This window comes from Pelecanus crispus, chromosome 7 (assembly GCF_030463565.1).
Source record: "Pelecanus crispus isolate bPelCri1 chromosome 7, bPelCri1.pri, whole genome shotgun sequence".
Classification (NCBI taxonomy): Eukaryota; Metazoa; Chordata; class Aves; order Pelecaniformes; family Pelecanidae; genus Pelecanus; species Pelecanus crispus.
In genome coordinates, this window is record NC_134649.1 from 31,040,967 (window position 1) to 31,064,688 (window position 23,722).

General features: G+C 38.7%; 2 protein-coding genes across 2 annotated transcripts in view; one reads left to right on the plus strand and one right to left on the minus strand.

Annotated features, from left to right (window-relative positions):
• The window catches only part of CENPP (centromere protein P), a 164,371-nt gene that overhangs the window by 101,018 nt on the left and 39,631 nt on the right, over window positions 1-23,722 (plus strand). The window lies entirely within an intron of this gene.
• ECM2 (extracellular matrix protein 2) lies at window positions 347-22,707 on the minus strand. Its single transcript, XM_009483453.2, has 9 exons — window positions 22,422-22,707; window positions 17,293-17,481; window positions 15,472-15,954; window positions 8,124-8,239; window positions 6,339-6,474; window positions 4,818-4,975; window positions 2,865-3,004; window positions 1,408-1,734; window positions 347-554 (listed from the first exon to the last, which is right to left on the minus strand). Exons 1-9 carry the CDS (start codon window positions 22,705-22,707, stop codon window positions 347-349), a joined length of 2,043 nt encoding a protein of 680 aa, XP_009481728.1.

Here is a 23,722-nt window from a genome sequence, read left to right on the forward strand (position 1 = left end):
ATAAGACAGGACCAAGTTGAGGGGTTAGTTATATTCTTTTCTAAAATATGATCTCACGGAGGCTGTATGTGGGGGCACAGTTTGATCTATTATGTTTAAGTAGAATTTCTGTCAATAGAAATAAAAAATTATTACATAATCTTGAGCTTCTATTTTTACATTTAATATTTTTATAATGAAACAATATTAAGAAATACACTACTGCCTTACTTCAGTACATAATATACTGTATCTTATTTATAGTAGTAAGAAGGGTTTAAATCAGAAATAAGCAGGTCTGTTAGTAGCAGAGAATAAATAAAGCTGTGTTTCTAGAGATAGGGGTTGCAGCGCAGAAGTTGGGTGTTCATTTGATCTTCTGTGGTTTAAGAACAACACTGCAATAGGATCTTATGCATGAAAATGCATGTGGCGATAGCTGTCTCGTATTGATGTAGTTGTTTTCAAGATGAACATGTTCCAAACGTGACTCTTCATTCTCTTCCTCTTCGCTGTTGTTATGAACATCATCATCATTGATACGAGTCCTGCAGATGCGTTCTGGAGGGACGGTCCTGTGACATTGCGGGAGGAATTGTATTTTCATTATTCAAGATAACTCATAAATTCATAATTTATTTTAGACATGCTGTTTATTTAGAGATTTGAAAATGTTAACTTAAGCAGTACATTAAATTTTCTCAGTAACATATTTTTTGAGGACTTTTACAAGTCATTCTTTTTAAAATTCTCTCCATGCATTGTTTTTCTCATTTATATCATATACTTAAGTTTTCCTGAGGAAAGTATTGCCATGTGTTGCTGAATGAAAACTTTCTGTGTAACACTCGTAAGATCCTCTGTCTATCATTCCTTTCCTTTGTAAACAATACAGAGGAACTAGAGAGCATGCCTGACTTTGCAGCTGGGACTGGCTGAAACCTGCTGAAAGGCCACTTTCAGTGGTCATCAGCAGCTGATGACTCCTTCCAGTTACTTTGTAATCAGTTTGGGCTCTGGTCCCAGAGCAGAAAAAGCTGGTACTTTGCTGTGCCTTTCAAGTTGTAGCTGCCCCAGCGGACATGTGGCCCAAGCAGTATTACAGATTAATTTCCTGGAGAGAACTGGTGCTCGGCATCTCTGTGAGCATTTTCAAGAACTATGAGGAAGGATGAAATCTCACTTTTCTCTTATCATATGCAGAAAAACTGTTGAAGACCCACTCTGAAACTTAGCTAATGTCGTATCAGGCCAAGATGTTTTTGTAAGCTGTTGTGAGACAATACTGCAGTAGAAAACTCAGGATTTAGCTCCTCCTTCAGAATTTTTTAAAAAAGATTTACTTAGAAGCAAAAAGTTTTTAAAACGAAGCATGTCTTCTGACATTTATTTTAATGCCATTAATGTAACAAAGAGCCTGGAAATTACCTTATTTTATTATTGTTCAGTCTTAGGAAACGCAATTTTCTCATTTCATCAATTCCAAATGGTACAGACTTTAATTCATTGTGATCCAAAAACAACTCTCTCAGAGAGTGATATGCTCCGAAAAATGATACTGGATCTATTCCATCATCAGTAAGTTTGTTAAAGGACAGGTAGAGATACTCCAGCCCTGGTTTCATGTGGCCAAAGACATATCCTGGAATTCTTTCAATCTGATTTCCTATAAGTATCAGATGTAGTAAAGATTTTGGCAGATAGGAGGGAACATGATATAACTTATTATAAGAGAGATCAATTGATTCCAAGTTCCTGCATTAAAGGATAAAAAAAAAAGGATGAAAACATTATAGCAAACTGCATTGTTAATGCTACATTCTCTACAAAATAGTGCTTAACATGATTACAAGGAAACTACATTTCAAAGGGAAATTTGCTTCTGTTAATGGAATGGAATGCATTTTATGGAACATGATCATGCATAATTACTCTGGGAATAGAAAGAATAGAAGTCATTAATTGTCAATCAAGCCCAATGATTCTATTGATGGGAAGAAATCTACAGTTATGAGTACAGAGATAAGGTTGAATAGCGGAAACTCAAGGGACTAATTTGTGATTGATAAGCATTGCAGAATTGCAATAACAAGTTACACTGGAAAATACATAATAAGCTTGGGACTTTAGTGGTTATCCCACTGACATGGATTTTTGAATTTTGTTCTAAAGCCCATTTGAAATTGAACTGTTTTATGAATGGCTCCTTTAGAATCATTCTGATATGCTTCACTTCCATGGATAAGAGAAGCTGTTAGTAACAGTGTGGTTGTTTTCAGATTAAGCAGTTTACAAATCCAGAAATCAACTGATAGGACTGCAGTGGGTAGGTTATGGGAAGGTACCCTGTGCAGCTTAGCAAATAATTTACCAGAAGAATCAAAAGCAGTATTGTCTTCTTTCATTCTCATTGCTTGCTCTGCTTATATTCTACTTTTACACAATGCAGCTGTACAGTCTTATTTGCTTCTATAATTTTTAATCTAATGAGAAATAAGGCTATGACAATATTCAGTTATTTTTAAATTACCTGTGCGGTAATGATATATTAGTACCAAATTATTGTATAATTTTATGGAGAATTATTGATAATTAATGTTCACTTTTTTGATTGGATGGTCAGAAAAACATTTAGACTTTTATGTTAATATGGTACAGATTTGAGGTATAATATCTTTTTGTTTTAAATCTGACTCTGAATACTTCCTACATTATACAATTTAAGCAAAGGAAATTAAGACAAGTTAATGAAGGAAAACAAGAAAATCAAAAGATAACTACAATTTCAAGTTAAAAGTAATGAAGTGCAAATATTTATTTAATTATCTAACTCACTAATAACAGAGAAAAATAAAATCATTATATTTTAAATTATTCATACTTACTCTTGGTTTATCCAAGCCAAAGGTGCTATTCTGTGCTCTTCTAATTTGTTATGCTTTAGCACAATGACATTTATGTTTCTTGTATGGTTAAAGCAAATTTCTGACACTTCTTCAATTTGATTATTTTCAAGGTATAACTCCTGTAAGTGCATTTGGGAAGAAAATTTGTGAAAGCAAAATATGCTGTTCTTTCCCATTGCAAATTCAAAATGTAGCTATTACCTGTCCTCCATATTACCTGATATATCTGTTAATTTCTGAGTCTGAAACAGAGTCAGTTTATAGCTGTATTGTGACTTTCAGAAACACAATTTTTCAAAGCAGTTTTCTCATTTGTGAAAATACAGATTGCTTTGAAAGATCAAATGGAAAAAAAAAATTATCTTTTGTCTTGCCTGAAGTTGTACAGCGTTAAGAGTATATAATATGAGAATGATGAGATTGACAAGAAGTTGTTAATATTCTTTTTTTTGTCTCGGAAAGCTATTAGGAAAAAAAAAAAGTCTTCCTTTCTTAATATTTTTGCTGATCACTTGTGAGCTTTGAAACTCAAATTTGTAGGAACATAAAATGTTAATGTGTTACAAAACTTAATGTTGTGAGTCTGCAACGTAGCAAAATTGTGTGTTTTACACAGAATAAGTTCCTGATAATGTCTGCTAATGTAGGATAAATATGAAATAAAAATGGAGCAATGACTAAAATTTATGTAGGACCCGAAATATAATTTAGGGCCTGTAGAGGAAGGCTTTGGGAAAATAGAAAAGTATCTTCATAGCCTGAAAATCATTGTTTGTGCATTTATAAGGTGTTGGTTTAAAATTAAATGTTCGCAAAGCATATGAAGTGAAGGAAAACTTGCCAGGTGTTCATTGTTTCATCAAGGAGGGATGAAGTGAAAAAGAGAAAAATGTAACATATGAGTGAATGGGTAATAGAAAACATTAGGCTGAAGTAAAGTTGCGGGCAGTAGCTGCAGAAGAAGCTAATGTTATAAAAAAGATACTTACTGGTTTTGCTAGATTTGGTGTGTGTGTCCCCCTGCATTTCAGATTATGGAAGATCCCAAGGATAAAAAGAAATAAATATGAGGACACTGAAGTGAGAAAGAGCAAAAGAAAAGATAGAATCAAGAGAAACAGTGAAATCAATAGGTAGCAAGGATTATCTTTGAAGTAAAGACTGAGGTAAGCAGAGAATGAAACTAGACAGAGATTTAAAAGGAAGAAGAAAATACCTTCCAGGTAGCATCCCTAAAAAAACCAAACCAAACCAAACCACCGCAACAAATCACAAATTCTGGGCAAAGGAATGGGATGGGAGACTACCAAAAGAAGAAATTTCTTGATTAAAAATCAAGGAATGAGGAAACTGTTCAGGGAAGAGAGATAAACCTCCTATTCAAACATTGCCCCTCACCCCCAATGAGGTGAAATTCAGCAAAGGTCTGGAAACCAGGGAAATTGAGACACCAGCCAAAAAAGGAAGAGAATCGTTAGATATAGGTATCTGTCTGTCTCTCTTTTTCAGACTAGACAGTCTTCGTTCCTTTAGTCTTTCCTTATAAAACAGGTTTTCTAGATCTCTCATTATTCTTGTTGCTGTCTTGTGAACTTTATTCTGTGTGGTAACTCAAAGTTCACAATGCTTTCGCACTAAGACATCTGTATTAGGAGTGTTTTGTGAATGATGTGTAACTGAACAGACAAGTTGCAGGTTATACTGTTTTGTGAGACAGTACTAGGTAAATTCAGACTCATAAGTAAATTTCTATAAATAATTATTTAGGAATAAGAATTATAAGTATATGTAGAAACAAATTTATAAAATTTAAATTTATCTCTACCTGATGATAGTAAGGCAGTAAGTTTAAAAAAAAAAAAAAAAAAAAAAAACAAAGAAAGAAAATGTCTGGGAAAATGACATTTTCTTGGGTTTTTTTGTTGTTTTTACCTCAAGAGTGGCGGGAAGACCTTGTGGGATAATTCTAAATTTATTTCTTCCCAGTCTCAAATAAGAGAGACTTTTCAAAGGATAAAAGGCCAAAGGACTGACATTTGCTTCACTGAGTTTATTTCCTTCTAATTCCAGGGTGATCAAGTTCTTTAAATCTGGGGAGAAAAAGTTGGGATTTCTGTTAGTTAATGCCATCTCAGATCTTGTTAAAATGCATGTTTAAAATTTAACTGTCTTAAACATTACTCGGATCAGTTCACAGCAATGAAGAAATATAGTGAAAGAATTTTATTATCTCATAATCATAGAATTATATTGTTTACTAGTTTGTAGAACTTTAGAGATTGACTAGAGGTTTATTTATAGTTTTCTCTCCCACTTAGAATGGAAAAGAAGGCAGCTGTAAGACTTATGGATAGTGCTACCATTTAGGCCTTACTACTTCATGGTTATGTGCAGATGATGTTTGGAATACTATGTGGGTGCTGACCCTTGTATAGTTGCCCAATGATCCCCATGGGTCTCCAGTCACTTACATGATAATGGGTATGTTACTCTTTCTTTGGGCTCATATCCTCCCCTCCCTGCTTTCCTCCTTTCAGCCACCCACTGTACTGTGTTGAGAATGCTTCACGGATTATGCTGTTCCTCCTCATCAGCCATCCAAATGCAGGTCACAGAAGAAACCAATGTTGATCAATGTATGTAAGCAGGAAATAGTCTTTCATAAGTTCCTCATTCACAAATAATCTAAATAACTTTTTTTTTTTACAGAAGCTTTGTATAGCTCCTCCTAACAGTACAGTTTGATGCTTTTAAACTAAAAGGCTCTTGCAGCCCTTGACTTAAGTTTTCTTTGTCTTAGCTCAAGCATTTATATTGCTCTATAGTGAGCTGTATCACTAAACTGATCCAGTTTAAATGGGGACTCTTTTGGCAGGAGAGGAAAGGGAGCAAAATAGTCAGTCAAATTATGACATACATGGTACCCCTTTTTTTTTCACCCCTTTTTTCTTTTTCTTTATTTTTTCCTTTTTTCCTTTATTCTTTTTTTTTTTTTTTTTACCTTTTCTTTGTATAAGCCCACATTTAGCTTGGCTTAAAATGATCATGGTTAACTCAAGTTATATTTTGCCTTATTTTTCATGCACATCAAATTCTATTCACTTTGATGCAATTTAAATAATTAATATAGTTTCACCACATGTAAAATGATCAGGTTATAGGTCAGGAGAGTAGGTATCATCAACATACTTAAAATCCATCTCTACTTAGTAACCTTAAATATAAGCTTCTTTGGGAGAGTAGCAGTTGCATAAGTAGGGAAAATGTAATTTTAAATTTTAAAAAACTTGGGCATGCAAATCTTTCAGCTTTTGTTCATATTTTGAAAACATGGCACTTAAAAGCTAGCAATTATTTTTCTGGTTTTATCAAACCAGATGCATTTGGTTGAACATTCTGCTTTTCAAATTTATTTTAATCTTTTCATACGATTGATACTACTTTTCTAAATACCTTGTAAGCCATCTTCATCAATGGCATGAAGCTGGTTGTCATTTATTTTTATTTCTTCCAAAGCTGATGGCAGTTCAGAGGGAATATGTACCAGCATATTTCCATCCAAATACAAACGTTTTAGCTTTTTCAGGTTCTTAATCATAGGGATGAAGAAGAGAACTTAGATTATCAAGGTGTAAAATATATGGTTAAACATACAGTGTAATCATAGTTAACATTTTCTTAAACACTCACTTTCTGAAGATTTTCAGCAGCAGTGCACTAGTATCCAGTGTTTTCAATAAAAAAAAGTTTTTCTCCTATCAGTCTAATTAATTAGTTTCTTTATGCCAAATATTAACAAAGGTGCCAGTTGATGTAATGTGTAATCAGAAGAGCTTGATTGAGCACATCAGCTTTCCACCTGGCCATCCTGCAGCTATCCAGTCATAACTATTTGTATTCCTGCTGCTGTCTTTGAGTCATGTAGATATTACCTTACTACACTACTGCAGTATTTAGGAGTTCAAAGTACATACATTTATAGATTATGCGTTTATACTCTCTATTTGTGAGCAAATTCATGGTTTTCTGTAGGTCAGCAGTTTTGCTCAAGCATAACGACAGCAACTTTTTCAGTGACCTAGGATTTTTATTACTTCAGCCAGCTTAAAAAAATGGTTTGAAAAGTTATCATAGCTTAATTTTGATAAATGCACATCAGTAATCATGCATTAGTGAGCATTTCTGAAAAAGGTGGAGTTGTTTTATCAGTGGATCCACTGAAGCCTGCTCTCCTCCAGTTTTGTCTTAACTGCCTGGTGTGATATAAGCCTCACTAAAATTTATTTCATGATTGAGACACCTTTCTGGTCTGTCTTTTCCCTCCACTTTGATTTCATAGGAGTTGTAGAAACTGAAGTCCTTTGAAATCATCCAAAGCTGTTCATGTTGTATGGAGGGAGGTGGTATACAGAGAGTCCTACGAGAAGACTGATTGCATATGGCAGGAAACAAAATTAAAAACATAACTGTGATAATTTGATTTGTTGTTCATATGTTTTTTGTATTCATCTTGCCTGAAAAAGCAAGGCCTTGATGCCGTACTTCCACACTTGAATTATGACCTGTACCTACTTCCTTGCATGAGAAATTATTATGGGACTATTCTGTCTTCAAGTGAGGAATATGTAGATGCGCTTGAATAGCCTGTTATTATGTAAATTCCTCTTGCAAGAAAAAGACTGAATATAGAAAGATTCTTGGACTATTTTATGAGAAAGCTGTTCTTTTAGTAAGCAGCTATGCTTGAAAGGTTCTCATTAAAGGTAGTCAACAATAAGCATACAGTTGATTACATGAACTCCTATTGAGTGGATTTTTATAGCAAGACCTGGCATAGGCAGATCATTTTGGGAATCCAAGAGCATAAACTTTACAGAGCTAATGTAGTGAGAAAGATGATACATAAATTTACTAATGTTGAGCCTGAGTATCCCAAGTGTTGTTAATGGAATATGAGCCCTTCAATTCTGAAATCTCTCAGGTGCAACTGATAAAATATCAGAAAATTGTCTCTCTCTTACTAACATTTAATACTTGGTGAATGTCATTCAAAAATGTCTAGATATTCTTGATTATGATGAGATTTCTTGAAATAGCCAGGTTTAACTGTATTGTAATTATACAATGGTTACTCATACTAGGTGCAATCTGGTTTAGATCAATAGACTGAAAAGCAGGAAAAACTTTCCATTAAGCAATAATTAGTCATAGGATAGTCAAAAAGTTAGGCTTTCTTACTTTGAATGCTTGTGGACCTATGCCAGGAGAGGTAATATTATTTTTGCTCAGATCAATCCATTCCAAATTAGGTATTCCATTGAATGCTTCATCTGAGATAGTAGTGATACTATTTCCTAGGACAGAATTCAAGAAAATACTTTGTCATGAATTACAGTATGCATCTGAGTTGTGTAGTATCGTACGTGAAAAATATATCACAAAAATAGTTGTATTATGTACAATAATTGTGTGTGGATTGTCCTGGTTTCGGCTGGGATAGAGTTAATTTTCTTCCTAGCAGCAGGCATAGTGCTGTGTTTTGGATTTAGTAGGAGAAGAATGTTGATAACATGCTGATGTTTTTAGTTGTTGCTGAGTACTGCTTATGCTAGTCAAGGACTTTTTCAGCTTCCCATGCTCTGCCAGGCGCACAAGAAACTGGGAGGGGGCACAGCCAGAATAGTTGATCCAAACTGACCAAAGGGCTATTCCATACCATATGACGTCATGCTCAGTATATATACTGGGGGGGGTTAGCCGGGGAGCAGCGACCGCTGCTCGGGAACTGTCTGGGTATCGGTTGTCGGGTGGTGAGCAATTGCATTGTGCATCACTTGCTTTGTATATTATTATTACTGTTATTATTATTATATTGTTGTTATTATTATTTTACTTTATTTTATTTTAATTATTAAACTATTCTTATCTCAACCCAGGAGTGTTTCTCACTCTTACTCCTCCGATTCTCTCCCCCATCCCATCGGGGTAGGGGGAGTGAGCGAGCGGCTGCGTGGTACTGAGTTGCTGGCTGGGACTAAACCACGACAGTCCTTTTTGGCGCCCAACGTGGGGCACGAAGGGTTTGAGATAAGAACAGATTAACTAGAGTGTATTAAGGAGTCTGTTAACAGTTGCCGGTCATGATATTAGTTCATCTGATCTGTACCATGTTCTTTTCTTGGCTGTGCATGTTAAAGCTTGGTGTTGGTCTGTGCATTGCGCTATGCTCTGTAGTGATTAAGGATGTTTTGATTGGGAGGTTCCTTATCAAAATCCTGACCTTGAGCATGGTTTTGTATCTGGGTTTTATACACAAGTCATTACTGTACTTCGGGTACCACCTCATGGAGAGAGTTAGCAATTATACCTTTCCCTCGGAGACGTCTGTTGTGGAGGAACTACAGAATGGCACCTTCATTACCTTATTCTATAATGCTTCCTCCCTCATTACAGAAAGTTTTCAGTATTTTGAACATCCCTGGGCAGTTAAGATACTTCTATTGATACTTCTTGGGAATATTGTTTTGGTTTTGACAAAGGTTAGTAAGCAATTTAAGAATATCATCCAGAGATCTGCCCCAAGGCTGGAGAGTTATGAGTGGCAGGGTGTGTGGGATCGTATGCGCAAGTACCTAGGGCAGTGGGGACCTCCAGTGTTTTGGAACTTCACCCCTGAACAAGTGCAGAATCCTGAAGAACTAGTAAAGTATTTGGAAGAAGTATGTTCTCACCCTGGCAACTCCAAAGAGACACAACTCATTGCAACATGCTGGGGACTGGCCCATGCCTATCGAGCCCTGTTCAACACTATTCAGTACCCTCAAGGGAAAGAGAGGGTCTCTGGATCTGATGACAAAACAACAGGCACTGTGGCTACTCCAACCACAGCCATGAGCACTGTGGCTACTCCAACCACAGCCACAAGCACTGCAGCTACTCCAACACCCACCACAGGCACTGCGGCTACTCCAACACCCACCACAGGTACTGCAGCCACTCCAACCCCAGTGGCAGGCACTGCGGCTAAACCAGAGAACCAACCTGCGCCGGTATCAGTTGCCCCTATACAGAAGAAAAAATACACAAGGAAATCAGTTCGTTTAGTAAGGGATGAAGATGAACCAGGGCCATCACGAGAACCAGAGGAGGAAGAACCCATAAATGAGATGGTGACCACCCGATCCCTATCCCTGAGTGAGCTGCGAGATATGCGAAAAGATTTTGGTCGTCATCCAGGCGAGCACATCATCACCTGGCTGCTCCGATGCTGGGATAACGGGGCCAGTAGCCTGGATTTAGAGGGTAGGGAAGCCAAGCAGCTGGGATCCCTTTCCAGGGAAGGGGGCATTGACAAAGCAATTGGAAAAGGGGCAAAACCGCTCAGCCTCTGGAGGCGACTTCTGTCAAGCGTGAAGGAAAGGTATCCCTTCAAGGAGGATGTTTTATACCGCCCAAGCAAATGGACCACCGTAGAGAAGGGTATCCAGTACCTGAGGGAATTAGGCGTGCTGGAGGTGATTTACAGTGACCTGAATGATGAGCAGTTAACCAAAGACCCAGATGAAGTCAGGTGCACACAATCCATGTGGCGGAAGGTGGTACGGAGCGCACCAGCATCGTATTCCAACTCGTTGGCAATACTAGCCTGGAAAGACGACGAGGCACCAACGGTGGATGAAGTGGCTAGACAACTCCGGGACTACGAAGAAAAGCTCTCTTCCTCCCTACGGGCCTGTGTCTCGGCTGTAGAAAAACTGTCTGAAAAAATATGCCAAGAGTTCCAACAACTCAGAGAGGATCTGTCCTACTCCCCACCTGCACGGACCAGTGTCTCAGCCATTAGGAGTCAACGTCCCTATGCTCAAGAGAGAGGATATAGAGGATACACACCACGGGGCACCCTGTGGTTTTACCTGCGTGATTATGGAGAGGACATGAGAAAGTGGGATGGAAAACCCACCTCAACCTTAGAGGCACGGGTTCGTGAGTTGCAAGGAAAAACTATTAGGAAAGGAGGTTCTCCCAGGAAAATTGCAGCTCCAGTTTCCAGTGAGCAGTTCCCGAGACAGAGTAAGAGGGCTAATTTTACTTCCGACCTTGATCAGGGGACTTTTGATTCACATTTACAGGAAGTGAACAGCGAATACTGTGACCAGTGTTAGAGGGGCCCTGCCTCCAGCCAGGTGGAGGAAAGGGACAACCGGGTTTACTGGACTGTGTGGATTCGATGGCCTGGAACGTCAGACCCACAGGAGTATAAGGCTCTAGTGGACACTGGTGCACAGTGCACGCTAATGCCATCAAACTATAGAGGGGCAGAACCCATTTGTATTTCTGGAGTGACAGGGGGATCCCAACAGCTAACTGTACTGGAAGCTGAAGTGAGCCTAACTGGGAATGAGTGGCAAAAGCACCCCATTGTGACTGGCCCAGATGCTCCGTGCATCCTTGGCATAGACTACCTCAGGAGAGGGTATTTCAAGGACCCAAAAGGGTACCGGTGGGCTTTTGGTATAGCTGCTTTGGAGACAGAGGAAATTAAACAGTTGTCCACCTTGCCCGGTCTCTCAGAGGACCCTTCGATTGTAGGGTTGCTGAAGGTTGAGGAACAACAGGTGCCAATTGCTACCACAACTGTGCACAGGCGGCAATATCGCACCAACCGAGACTCCCTGATTCCCATCCATAACCTGATTCGTCGACTGGAGAGCCAGGGAGTGATCAGCAAGACTCGCTCACCCTTTAACAGTCCCATATGGCCAGTGCGAAAGTCTAATGGGGAGTGGAGACTAACAGTGGACTATCGTGGCCTGAACGAAGTTACACCGCCGCTGAGTGCTGCCGTGCCAGACATGCTAGAACTTCAATATGAACTGGAGTCAAAGGCAGCTAAGTGGTATGCCACAATTGATATTGCTAATGCATTTTTCTCCATCCCTTTGGCAGCAGAGTGCAGACCCCAGTTTGCTTTTACCTGGAGGGGTGTTCAGTACACCTGGAACCGACTGCCCCAGGGGTGGAAGCACAGCCCCACCATTTGCCATGGACTGATCCAGACAGCACTGGAACAGGGTGAAGCTCCAGAACATCTGCAGTACATTGATGACATCATTGTGTGGGGCAACACAGCAGAAGACGTTTTTGAGAAGGGAAAGAAAATAGTCCAAATCCTTCTGAAGGCTGGTTTTGCCATAAAACAGAGTAAGGTCAAGGGGCCTGCACAGGAGATCCAGTTTTTAGGAATAAAATGGCAAGATGGACGTCGTCAGATCCCAATGGATGTGATCAACAAAATAACAGCTATGTCCCCACCAACTAGCAAAAAGGAAACACAAGCTTTCTTAGGCGTTGTGGGGTTTTGGAGAATGCATATTCCAAATTACAGCCAGATTGTAAGCCCTCTCTATCAAGTGACCCGGAAGAAGAACGAATTCAAATGGGGCCCTGAGCAACAACAAGCCTTTGAACAAATTAAACGTGAGATAGTTCATGCAGTAGCCCTTGGGCCAGTCCGGGCAGGGCAGGATATTAAAAATGTGCTCTACACTGCAGCCGGGGAGAATGGCCCTACCTGGAGCCTCTGGCAGAAAGCACCAGGGGAGACTCGAGGTCGACCCCTAGGGTTTTGGAGTCGGGGATACAGAGGATCCGAAGCCCGCTATACTCCAACTGAGAAAGAGATACTGGCAGCATATGAAGGGGTTCGAGCTGCTTCAGAAGTGGTTGGTACTGAAGCACAGCTCCTGCTGGCACCCCGACTGCCGGTGTTGGGCTGGATGTTCAAAGGGAGGGTCCCCTCTACACATCATGCAACTGATGCTACATGGAGTAAGTGGGTTGCATTGATCACACAACGGGCTCGAATAGGAAACCCCAGTCGCCCAGGAATCTTGGAAGTGATCATGGACTGGCCAGAAGGAAAAAACCTTAGAATATCACCAGAGGAGGAGGTGACACGTGCTGAAGAGGCCCCACTGTATAATAAATTGCCAGAAAATGAAAAGCAATATGCCCTGTTCACTGATGGGTCCTGTCGTCTTGTGGGAAAGCATCGGAGGTGGAAAGCTGCTGTATGGAGTCCTATACGACAAGTCGCAGAAACTGCTGAAGGAGAAGGGGAGTCGAGTCAGTTTGCAGAGGTGAAAGCCATCCAGCTGGCTTTAGATATTGCTGAAAGAGAAAAGTGGCCAATCCTTTATCTCTATACTGACTCATGGATGGTGGCAAATGCCCTGTGGGGGTGGCTGCAGCAATGGAAGCAGAGCAACTGGCAGCGCAGAGGCAAACCAATCTGGGCTGCCGCATTGTGGCAAGATATTGCTGCCCGGGTAGAGAACCTGGTTGTAAAAGTTCGTCATGTAGATGCTCATGTACCTAAGAGTCGGGCCACTGAAGAACATCAAAACAACCAGCAAGTAGATCAGGCTGCTAAGATTGAAGTGGCTCAGGTGGATTTGGACTGGCAACATAAGGGTGAATTATTTATAGCTCGGTGGGCCCATGACGCCTCAGGCCATCAAGGAAGGGATGCAACGTATAAATGGGCTCGTGATCGAGGGGTGGACTTAACTATGGACAGTATTGCACAGGTTATTCATGAGTGTGAAACATGCGCTGCAATCAAGCAAGCCAAGCAGTTCAAGCCCCTTGGGTATAGTGAACGATGGCTGAAATATAAATATGGGGAGGCCTGGCAGATTGATTACATCACGCTCCCACAGACCCGCCAAGGCAAGCGCTATGTGCTCACCATGGTGGAAGCAACCACTGGATGGCTGGAAACATATCCCGTGCCCCATGCCACCGCCCGGAACACCATCCTGGGCCTTGAAAAGCAAGTCCTGTGGCGACATGGCACCCCAGAAAGAATTGAGTCAGACAACGGGACTCATTTCCGAAACAACCTCATAGACACCTGGGCCAAAGAGCACGGCATTGAGTGGGTGTATCACATCCCTTACCATGCACCAGCCTCCGGGAAGATTGAGCGATACAATGGATTGTTAAAGACTACCCTGAGAGCAATGGGTGGTGGGACGTTTAAACATTGGGATACGCATTTAGCAAAAGCCACCTGGTTAGTCAACACCAGGGGATCTGCCAATCGAGCTGGCCCTGCCCAATCAAAACTTTTACGTACTGTAGAAGGAGATAAAGTTCCTGTAGTGCACATGAAAAATATGCTGGGGAAGACAGTCTGGGTTACTTCCCCCTCTGGCAAAGGCAAACCCATTCGTGGGATTGCTTTTGCTCAAGGACCTGGGTGCACTTGGTGGGTGATGCGAAAGGATGGGGAAGCCCAATGTGTACCTCAAGGGAATTTGATTTTGGGTGAAAATAGCTAATGAACTGAATTGTATAATATTAATTGCTTTATAATACTGTATGTTATCTCTTAACTATATGTTATCTCTTAACTGCATGTTAATATAATAATATAGTAGGTTAATATTAAGTATATAATACTGTATATTATGATTGCTATATGCCACATCAATGGTATTGCAGTAAGAATTGCCCAGCTTAATGAAAATGAACTTTGATGAAACCATTTTGGAATGAGAACTGACTTCAGCATGCAACAGTCCAACACTGCACACCACCTCTCCTGCTCTGAAAGACTGTGATGACAGATGGAACCCAAAGTCATGGACTAAATGAACTCAATGGACATTTTAGAGGGATGGGCCATAGACGAAGGGAATGATATCTGTGTGTATATCAAGATAGGGAAAGTGGTGGTGATTAATTGGAACACATTGGAAAGGGGAGGGCCTGTGCATGACTTAGATGGTATAGAATAAGGGGTGGATACTGTCCTGGTTTCGGCTGGGATAGAGTTAATTTTCTTCCTAGCAGCAGGCATAGTGCTGTGTTTTGGATTTAGTAGGAGAAGAATGTTGATAACATGCTGATGTTTTTAGTTGTTGCTGAGTACTGCTTATGCTAGTCAAGGACTTTTTCAGCTTCCCATGCTCTGCCAGGCGCACAAGAAACTGGGAGGGGGCACAGCCAGAATAGTTGATCCAAACTGACCAAAGGGCTATTCCATACCATATGACGTCATGCTCAGTATATATACTGGGGGGGGTTAGCCGGGGAGCAGCGACCGCTGCTCGGGAACTGTCTGGGTATCGGTTGTCGGGTGGTGAGCAATTGCATTGTGCATCACTTGCTTTGTATATTATTATTACTGTTATTATTATTATATTGTTGTTATTATTATTTTACTTTATTTTATTTTAATTATTAAACTATTCTTATCTCAACCCAGGAGTGTTTCTCACTCTTACTCCTCCGATTCTCTCCCCCATCCCATCGGGGTAGGGGGAGTGAGCGAGCGGCTGCGTGGTACTGAGTTGCTGGCTGGGACTAAACCACGACAGGATATATTCATATTGGTATTTGAACACAAGTAAGCAAATCTAACGTTTTTAATTTATTGTTTTAGAGGGTTAGCTGTGAAATTCATTCTAATATATTTCTGATAAGGAACGACAAAGTATTAACACTACTGCTGACTGCATTTGAGAATGGATAGTGTTACTTCATGAGAAAAATTGTGTAATGTAGACCCGTTATTTACCTGTAAGGTCTAGACTTGTTAGATCTGGATCTGAGATTGGTGGTATTTGTGTAAGCTTGGCGTTAATGCAGCTTACTGTGGTGTCCGAGGTGGAACATCCAGATGGCAAAGGAGGAGCCTCTATGGGTGGAACAGGAATTGGGAAATGAGATGGCATTCTGAAAGTACCATCATCTTCATCACTGTCATACCGTATCTCTTCTTCTGTAGCTCCCTTTCTTGTGATAGGCTTCTTTTCTCTTTGAGAGGCTTTATACTTCTGTCGATTTTTTCTGCCTTTCTTTTTTCTTTTCTTTTCATCTTTTTTATGACCCTCTTTCTCTTTAAACTCTATCACTTCTGTTCCAAGCGGTTCATTTTTTTCAGTTTGAGTACGTGCTGATGACAATACATTGACGTTGTCAAGGTCGTTGGGTTCTGGAGAATCACCAGAAAACTCACTTATGTCATCCAGTGAAATAATCCTTGAATCCAAAGAGGAGGCTAACCAGAGGCAATGAGAACAAAAAAAAAAATGTTGTCTGATAAGAGGATATGAAACTAAAGTTTTAGTAAACATTGTTCCCCTCATATAGTAAAAATATTATAACTATAGAAGAATAGTATTTCCCTTAGAATATGATTTGAAAGGATTAACGTATGGTCTTATATTACTGCTTGACAGAAGAGACATACTTTGACTGAGAAATGGTTAAGCCAACCATACAGAACAGTTTGTAGATAGGTATGATTCATTGCAACTCCAGAAAAAAGGGAAAAAAAATAATATAGCCTTCATGGTCTTCCTTTTTGAACTAATATATTAACTAGTTTTTTGTGTTGATGGAGGTATCTAAAGAGGAAAAAGAATGCATCTGGGAGTGGGGGGAAGGTAATTTGAATAAAATTCACAAAGGACTGTCAGGTGTAGAGATGGCTGCAGGTGGGGAGCTCTCCAGTGAAATGTGTTATCTCTATTACCAAAATGCATTTTTTACTTGCATAACAGGGCAATTCAAATAAAAGGAGTTTTATTGTTTCAATCAACATGACTTCTAGTTCTACAGTTAATTTCTATCATGTCTCTACTCCGTGCATTTCTGTGTGTCACATATGTGCACACACACAAGGCTAAAATAGTATTTTTACAGTGAGAGGAGGTTAAGTTCAGTACTTCGCAGACTTAGGGTATTGGGAGTGGGGGAGGGAAATAACATTTCATCTTTATCTCCTCCATTTCTTTTCTTTTCAAAGACACTTATTTTGTTTAAATTTTTATGAAGAAGCAGTGGGATTGTAGTTCTGTTGCTCCTCTTGTGAGTTGACTTTCTTCTCTTGATTTATATCAAATAGCTGCATGTTTTTACACTCCTGACAAAGATTTACAGGTCTGTCAACTGTATGATGTTTATTATGTATGTCTAATACATTAATAATGACTAGTAGTTATTGATTGATCCTTTGTAAATGGAAGTGGGATATAAAATGTAACCAGATGTTCTTTCTTCGTACATTTACAAAAATTTTGTAAAGGTAGGAGGGAAGGAGCAGAAAGGGGAAAATAAAAAGAGAAATATAATTATCTTTACTATTGAATACTTAACATCTTTGTTTCTTTAAGTATTATATCAAACTCATCTAATAGCCAGTGTACTCTAAGAAACTGAAGTCAACTTGAGTAGAAATTATGAAGACCTGCTCTTATCATGTAATTCAGGACTTGTTTTCTCTATAAAAGGATAATGTGTACCTTATAATCGTTGATATCATTAAATGTAGTGTTTATGTTAGATTTTGCATGAGGTAGTTTTAAAATAGTAAAAATATTATGGTGTACTGTACCAGTATCAGAACAAACTGGGCAGCATTCTCCTGCAGGTATAATAGTTTTTGGACATTTCAGAGGGTGGCACATGGTTGTATCACATATCACTTCTCCTTTTGAACAGAGACAGGTAATGCAGGGCTTGGGAGACCAGACGGCTTTATCATACATAATCATCCCATTAGCTGTGCAGTGCCCCTTCTTTCCTAAGAAAAGAAAAGAGTAAATTGGAGTTAAATAGCTTAAACTGAAATAAAACCAACAGTGTTATTTTAAAACTTTGGAAAGAAGCACTGCTATTTTGTCCTCATTTTGAAAATACGTAAAATACACCATATTCTAAGTATGTTATTCTTTATTTTTCATAGCTGTATTTTCTTCAGCTTATTAGTAGTATCCAGTCCCTATTTGGTTCTTGGCCTTTCAGCTGTGAAGGCAATCAAGGGGGGGGGCACACAATTAATGCGTATGTAGCTGTTACCTGCTTGCAGCTTCACAGTGAAAACTGAGTGCAGGTTCTCTGTCCCTCTAATTGTCTGCTCCCTCTATTTCAGACAGTCGTCATAATAGTTCATTTCCCCCTCTTCCTACCCAGCTGATGAGGACCCTTACCAGCTTTGTCTTCTGGAAAAACTCTTGAATTATTCAAGTTCAGAGATACTCCTAAAATGGGAAAATTCAATCTAGATGGTGAGTTTCTGAGGGTCTTTTGCATGGCAGCTCCTCTTTCCTCTCCATCCTTAGAAATGGAAAGCAGAAATCACAGATCTCAATGAAAGCTCTGCGTAGATACAGTTGAGAAAGAAGCAAAAGTTTTCTTGATCACAATGGAGTTAAAATAAATCATGCAGAACTTGAGAATTTTTTTTTCCAGAGCCCCTTCTGTTTCTTTCTTGTGCACTAGACATCTTTTTCTACTATCTTGCACATTAAATGAGAATGTTTTGTTAAGGCTCTGTGGAACCAGGAGGGTAACAATATTCACTTTACAGTGACTGTTCATAGGCTTAATGGAAGTAAAGTCCATTCTGTAATGACTGGTAAGATGGCAAACATCTCTTCTTCCCTGTAACTTGCTTTATCTGAAAAAAAAAAATCTTTGCTAGGAAAGTAGCAAGCTTGAACAACTTGTGCTAATAAATACTTCGCCTCCAAAGTTTCTGGACATGAATCTACAAAAAACTGAGATTTCCCCAGAGTACCAGTTGAAATTTTCAGAAAGAAATGTAGAAGATATTTATTTCATAAGCTATACTCAGATATTCAGTAGGCAAGTTGTTTGGAGAGTGTAAAGACTTGGGAAGGAAACTATTCCAAGTCTCTCTTTCCTTCCAGTGATGGAGTCTACCTCAGCAAAAGTTTCCCTGGGCAGTTCTCATCCAGTCTCCAGGGTAAACATTGTGCTTTAGCATGACTTTTTTTTTTTTTTTTTGGTCTTTTGAGAGAAGGAAAGCCAACGTTGAGATTCTTCATCCCATGCAAATCTTTTCCTATTTTTGAGTGTACCTGTGAATCTGGTGAGAATCTGTACTCTGTACACACCTTCCTTTTCCTGTTTCTAATAATGTAAGAATGCATTGCTGAAGTATTTGTTTCAAGCTGAAAACCCATTTCTAAGTTACTTTGTATTTTCCTCCGTATAAATTTAAAAACAATTTCCTCTTTTCTGTTTGGTTTGACTTCCTCCTTTGGATGAAAATTGTCTAATACAGTGGAAAAATCTTCTCTCAACTGAATTTACATGCAAGAGACTTTCATTTGTGATAAACAAATTATCTTTGGAAGGGTTGTTTGCAGGGTTTGTTTTCCCACACTCCACCCTGGTCCATGTTCGGTTTTAAAGGGAAGAGTATTCAGTATAGTCTCTAAATACCCTGACAAGACTATTGTAAATATTTGGTTTGAAATGTCTCTGGAATTAATATTTGACCCAAAATCAGGCATCTTGCAAAGGCCTTCGAGGCAGTCCTGCTCTCAGCTTTGTAACAAAGGTATTCCTTTGCCTTTCTACATAAAGACCATTGGATAAGAACCTGTTTTCTAGATTAAAAATTAATTACCAGAATCATCCTGTTTGGATGCTCCCCTGTATTATATTTTTAAAAATTATCTTTTGATTTAAGTTACTCTCAGGATGGAAAGAGGGAGAAATTAATTTTTTGAACAGTTGCATCTTGTTTTTTCAAAGGTCCAGGATATGTATGCATCATTTCAGCTCCGTAAAGTTGTGCTCTAAAGCAACTCAAGCTATGTTAACTGAAGGAGGAGATGAGTTAGTCCAGGCCAAATGTTAGTTGGCTCTATGTCCCTTGTCATTCTACCTAGGAATCTGTAATCCAGCTGTTTGCTGGATCCTGACTTCTGGTTTTTATGTGCATGCCAGGAAGCCACAATATTTCTTTTAAATAATCTCCAAAGGAAACACAAAAAGAACACTACACTTTCTGATGTTAAACAATAAAATGTCAGCTGTTCCAGAGGAACGTACATGTCTTGAGATGGAAATTCTTCTGTGCTTCCTTAAATTCTTTATTTTGTTTTAGCTACTAGACTGTATCTAAAGTTGGTGCAAATCTTGTCTGAATAAGCATAAAGATATGAGTTATCAGGCCTTGGCCTCTGCAGACTTCTTTAACAAATTATCTTGTTTTCTGTGTACATGAGAGTTACTTAAAAAGGCAGGACAAGTGTGTGTGCTCAAAGGCAAAAAGTTACCCTTTTATTGCATTGCAGAACTGCTATTTGGCACTCTGTTGGAATTCACATAGCCCCTATGAGACACAGTAAAGACTGCATTGAGATGCTCCTTAAACTTCCTGTCCACTGAATAACATCAGTGTGGTGGTACAAGCAGGGAGAAGTGAGGTTTAAGAGATATTAGAAATAGTGCAACAGTGTACATCCTATTCTGCACTGCTTAATGGGAAGACTGTAGTCTGTAAAGGACAAACAACTGCAAATTATCTTGTGATGAACCTTTTGATTTAATTTAAACGGTTCACATAATTTTTATATGGAGGAAGGAGATATGTCTGGTTACTGTTAAACCTCTATTTAACTGTTAATTTTCATCCTGCATATGATATCTGTAAATTATTTTTTAGGCTACTAAGAGCAAAATAAGTAGCTAGGAGAATGAAAATTAAGTTTTGGATTGTGTTTTCTCCTGTTCTGAAGCATGATTAATAATAGTGTTCTATTATTTAATAGGCTCTGTTTTTTCCAAATCTGACATTAACTTGAAAAAATTTTGAACTTTAAAAGCTAGACTAAAAAATACCTTGTGGTTGAAGTCTTTGGCAGATGAGCACAGGACTTTTAACCTTTGGAAATATGGTGTAAATTCAGCATGAAGTTCCAAATAAAATGAGTTCAGTGGTTTTAGCTCAGCTTTTGGATGCAAGTCCAGATAGAAAGAAACAAACGGGGTGGGGAGGGGGGGAAGAAACATGCATTATTTCAGCATGACTGATGGTCTCTGACAGACAGACTGGAATATCTTACGTGAAGTGTATGCTATTTATGTGGTATCTTCCTCTGTTTAATTTAAAAAATATTTTTAAATTAAAGGTTTGACAGTAGTAGTGTGTATTATAAGAGTAGTATTGTAGTCCACACTAGAAATGCTATAGTCAAGAGTTTTGCTAGTTTCCCCATTAAAACCCCTTACTTAAAAATATTTTATTTGAAACGGTTCAGCCTTTCCAAAAGTAAGGACTCTCAACAAATAGTAATTGTTAAGAAAATGTGAGTAAAATTTTCCATTTAAGTTGAGACCTATTAACCTAGTGGTCATGTGTCTTGTGTGACACACTAAAAGGCTGAACTTTTTGCTTATAAAAATAGATTATTATCATTTTATGTAGAACAGTGGTAATCAGGGCATTCTTATTTTTTTCATAAAATTGCATATGATGATTTTACTCAGTGTGTGATCTCTTGGTGCTCAACGGGAAGTATCTATGTCTTTATATTTATTAACTATAAAGTGGACACGGCCCTGTATTGGTTCCTCACAACATCTCGGTGTATTTTCTTCAACCTTTGAACCTCTTTCTATGAAAAGAAATTGTGTTATAACATGTCAGTAATTTTCAGTTGGTTAATAACTAGGGTTTCAAAACTGAAAAATACTGATGGTCGTATTCAGAAGTTCTTATCTTCAGAATGGATGTCTGATTTTTAGATTCTTGTGAATCTCAATTTCCTGTTTTGTGAGTCGTAATTTCCCATTTGTGATGTTGAACATAAAATCACAAGTATCCTAGAGCAAGAGTTCTCTCTTCCTTACTGCACTAAGGACCAGAGAGATGCTTAACAACCATCAGTTCTCAATCCATCTATTCTTGCATTCTTTGAGGAGACTGTAGAGATGCCTGTTATAATCACCAAGGAAGGTTTCAGTAAAGATCAATGAAATTACACTTCTTGTTTGTTTCTTAAGACATCAAATGCTCTTCCCTGCATCTCCTTCAAAAACTATAAAATACATATTAGTGAAGCAATGTGAAAACCTCTAGATCACCAAAAAGGCAACTTTTGTATAAATCATACTATTGAACTTCTTTTAAATAAATCTGGGCTCTCGATATAGATGGAGCTTAAGGGTGATCTTGTGTTGAATGAGTTTTTTCTCTCAGTTTAGTTTTCCATCATAAGGGTCTTGTTTGTAATGTAAGTTTCATATTGCAACTACTACTGTGTGTTATTAATTTAGTTACAAAATAAAGCATTATTCCTCAAATTTTGCATGTAGATGTAGTTTCAATGCTGCTTTTCAAAAATACAACACCCCACCCCCAAAAGAAAAGAACTTAAATCCATTTTAAATAACACTGGTGTTATTGACATTAGGGCCTCAGTGAAATGTTAATGGACTTAGGAGATATATTGTGCAAGAAATACAGAAAATGCTATTGTTACCTGGCAAAGCAGGATTAAGCATAGACAATTAAAATGCTTCGTATGCTAACCCCAATATTATTATAAAAGGCAATAAAAGTAGGTTAGCAAAAAGGTAATTGAGTTTTATTTCAGTATGTGTTGCAAGTAGAGCTAAAATAAAGCTCTCATGAGTTTATACGTTTCATTTGAAATCAAGAGAAAAATTGGCCCACTCTAAGTAGTAGAGAGGCTTTATTCTTACCTGGTAAGACATTGTAACTAGATTCATGTCCACCCAAACCTATGAGAGAGTCAAATACTCCCATAACACCGTCATCAATATTAATAAGAGGTATGCTGGGTGCTAGAGCTGGAAGCTTCATCCTTGGCTGTCTTGGGGACCTGTGCCCTGCTGAGGAGCTCCATCTCAATCCTCTGTGGCGCATTCTTCTCCTTTGCCTCCTGAGAAGTGCACTGGCTTCATTTTGAGAAAAATCAATGCACAGAGAGACAAGGAGGAAATAATAGACTAATGATGTGGCCTGCATGTTTTTGTGTGTCTTGGAAAGTACCCTGGAATGGGAAAAAAGAGGAAAATTAGATACCTAGAGAGCTTTTAGGATTATGTCAGTCATATGGTGCACTTTTCAAAGCAGCTGGACCAATACATGGTAGGTCAATATAACCAAGCTTCCTCTTGGAAAGTAATTGTCCTATGAGAGCTAAAGTAGACAATTTCAGTTTTGTCGTTCTCTGTCCTTAGGGGCAATAGTCAAATTCAAATAGGTGCTAGCTTTGTATTTGGGGTTGCATTTAAAAAGGTAGTTTAGATTTGCAGTGCCACCAGGCATTTGTAGTTTAGTAATTGTTACTGCTTCCAGCAAGGGAGTTCCTGAGAGCTGTAAAGTGTTTCTTCACTGTTTTGATTGCTAATATTTCTTCCAGGTTGTAACTTCTGAACATGGGAATGGCAAAGTAACAGAAAAATGCCCAATTAATTTCTGATATGCTGCCCCAAGTGCTTTTGGTATGTCATTTCTGTGCAAGGTATTTTTCACCATAGATGAAGAGAGATGTTGCTTTTGCTTCCATTTCTACCCATCCTCATCTTTAACAGAATCTTTTTGGTTCTGCAGTAGAGGAGACCTTTTGGAAGTTTGATCACAATAGCACTATTTGTGACATCCCACATCTGCTTTTCTAGTGGAAGTTTTTATTAAGCGTAGGTAGTCTAAAAAGGTTGATCTGTAATGGGTTGTGTTTCTGCATTTACTTTCTAAGAAATTCAGAATGACTATATATCTTAGGCCTTTTTCTGCTTCTGACAGAAAAATTACGTTTACTGTCACCAATAGGTGGCATTCCAAAACAGAGCAGTCAAGTTCAGGAATATGCATAGGAAGCATATCCTGCAATGGCTATACTGGTGTGAAATAAGGCTATGCATGTCCAAAGGTATTAGTGATTTGTCATAGCTCTGCTGGCATAATTCTTTCAAAAAGAAAACGCTCTTGTCCTGTGGCCTATTTTAACTGAGACAGTAGAGTCTGAAGACACTAGTCT

Bases quoted from the DNA above. Each gene is read 5' to 3' on its own strand.
- ECM2 (XM_009483453.2), bottom strand. From the start codon at position 22,707: ATGCAGGCCACATCATTAGTCTATTATTTCCTCCTTGTCTCTCTGTGC. The intron at 15,955-17,292 runs GTACAGTACACC...GCCTCTGGTTAG, and splicing joins CCCAGTTTGTTCTGATACTG to CCTCCTCTTTGGATTCAAGG. The intron at 8,240-15,471 runs GTAAATAACGGG...ATTCTGTCCTAG, and splicing joins AACAAGTCTAGACCTTACAG to GAAATAGTATCACTACTATC.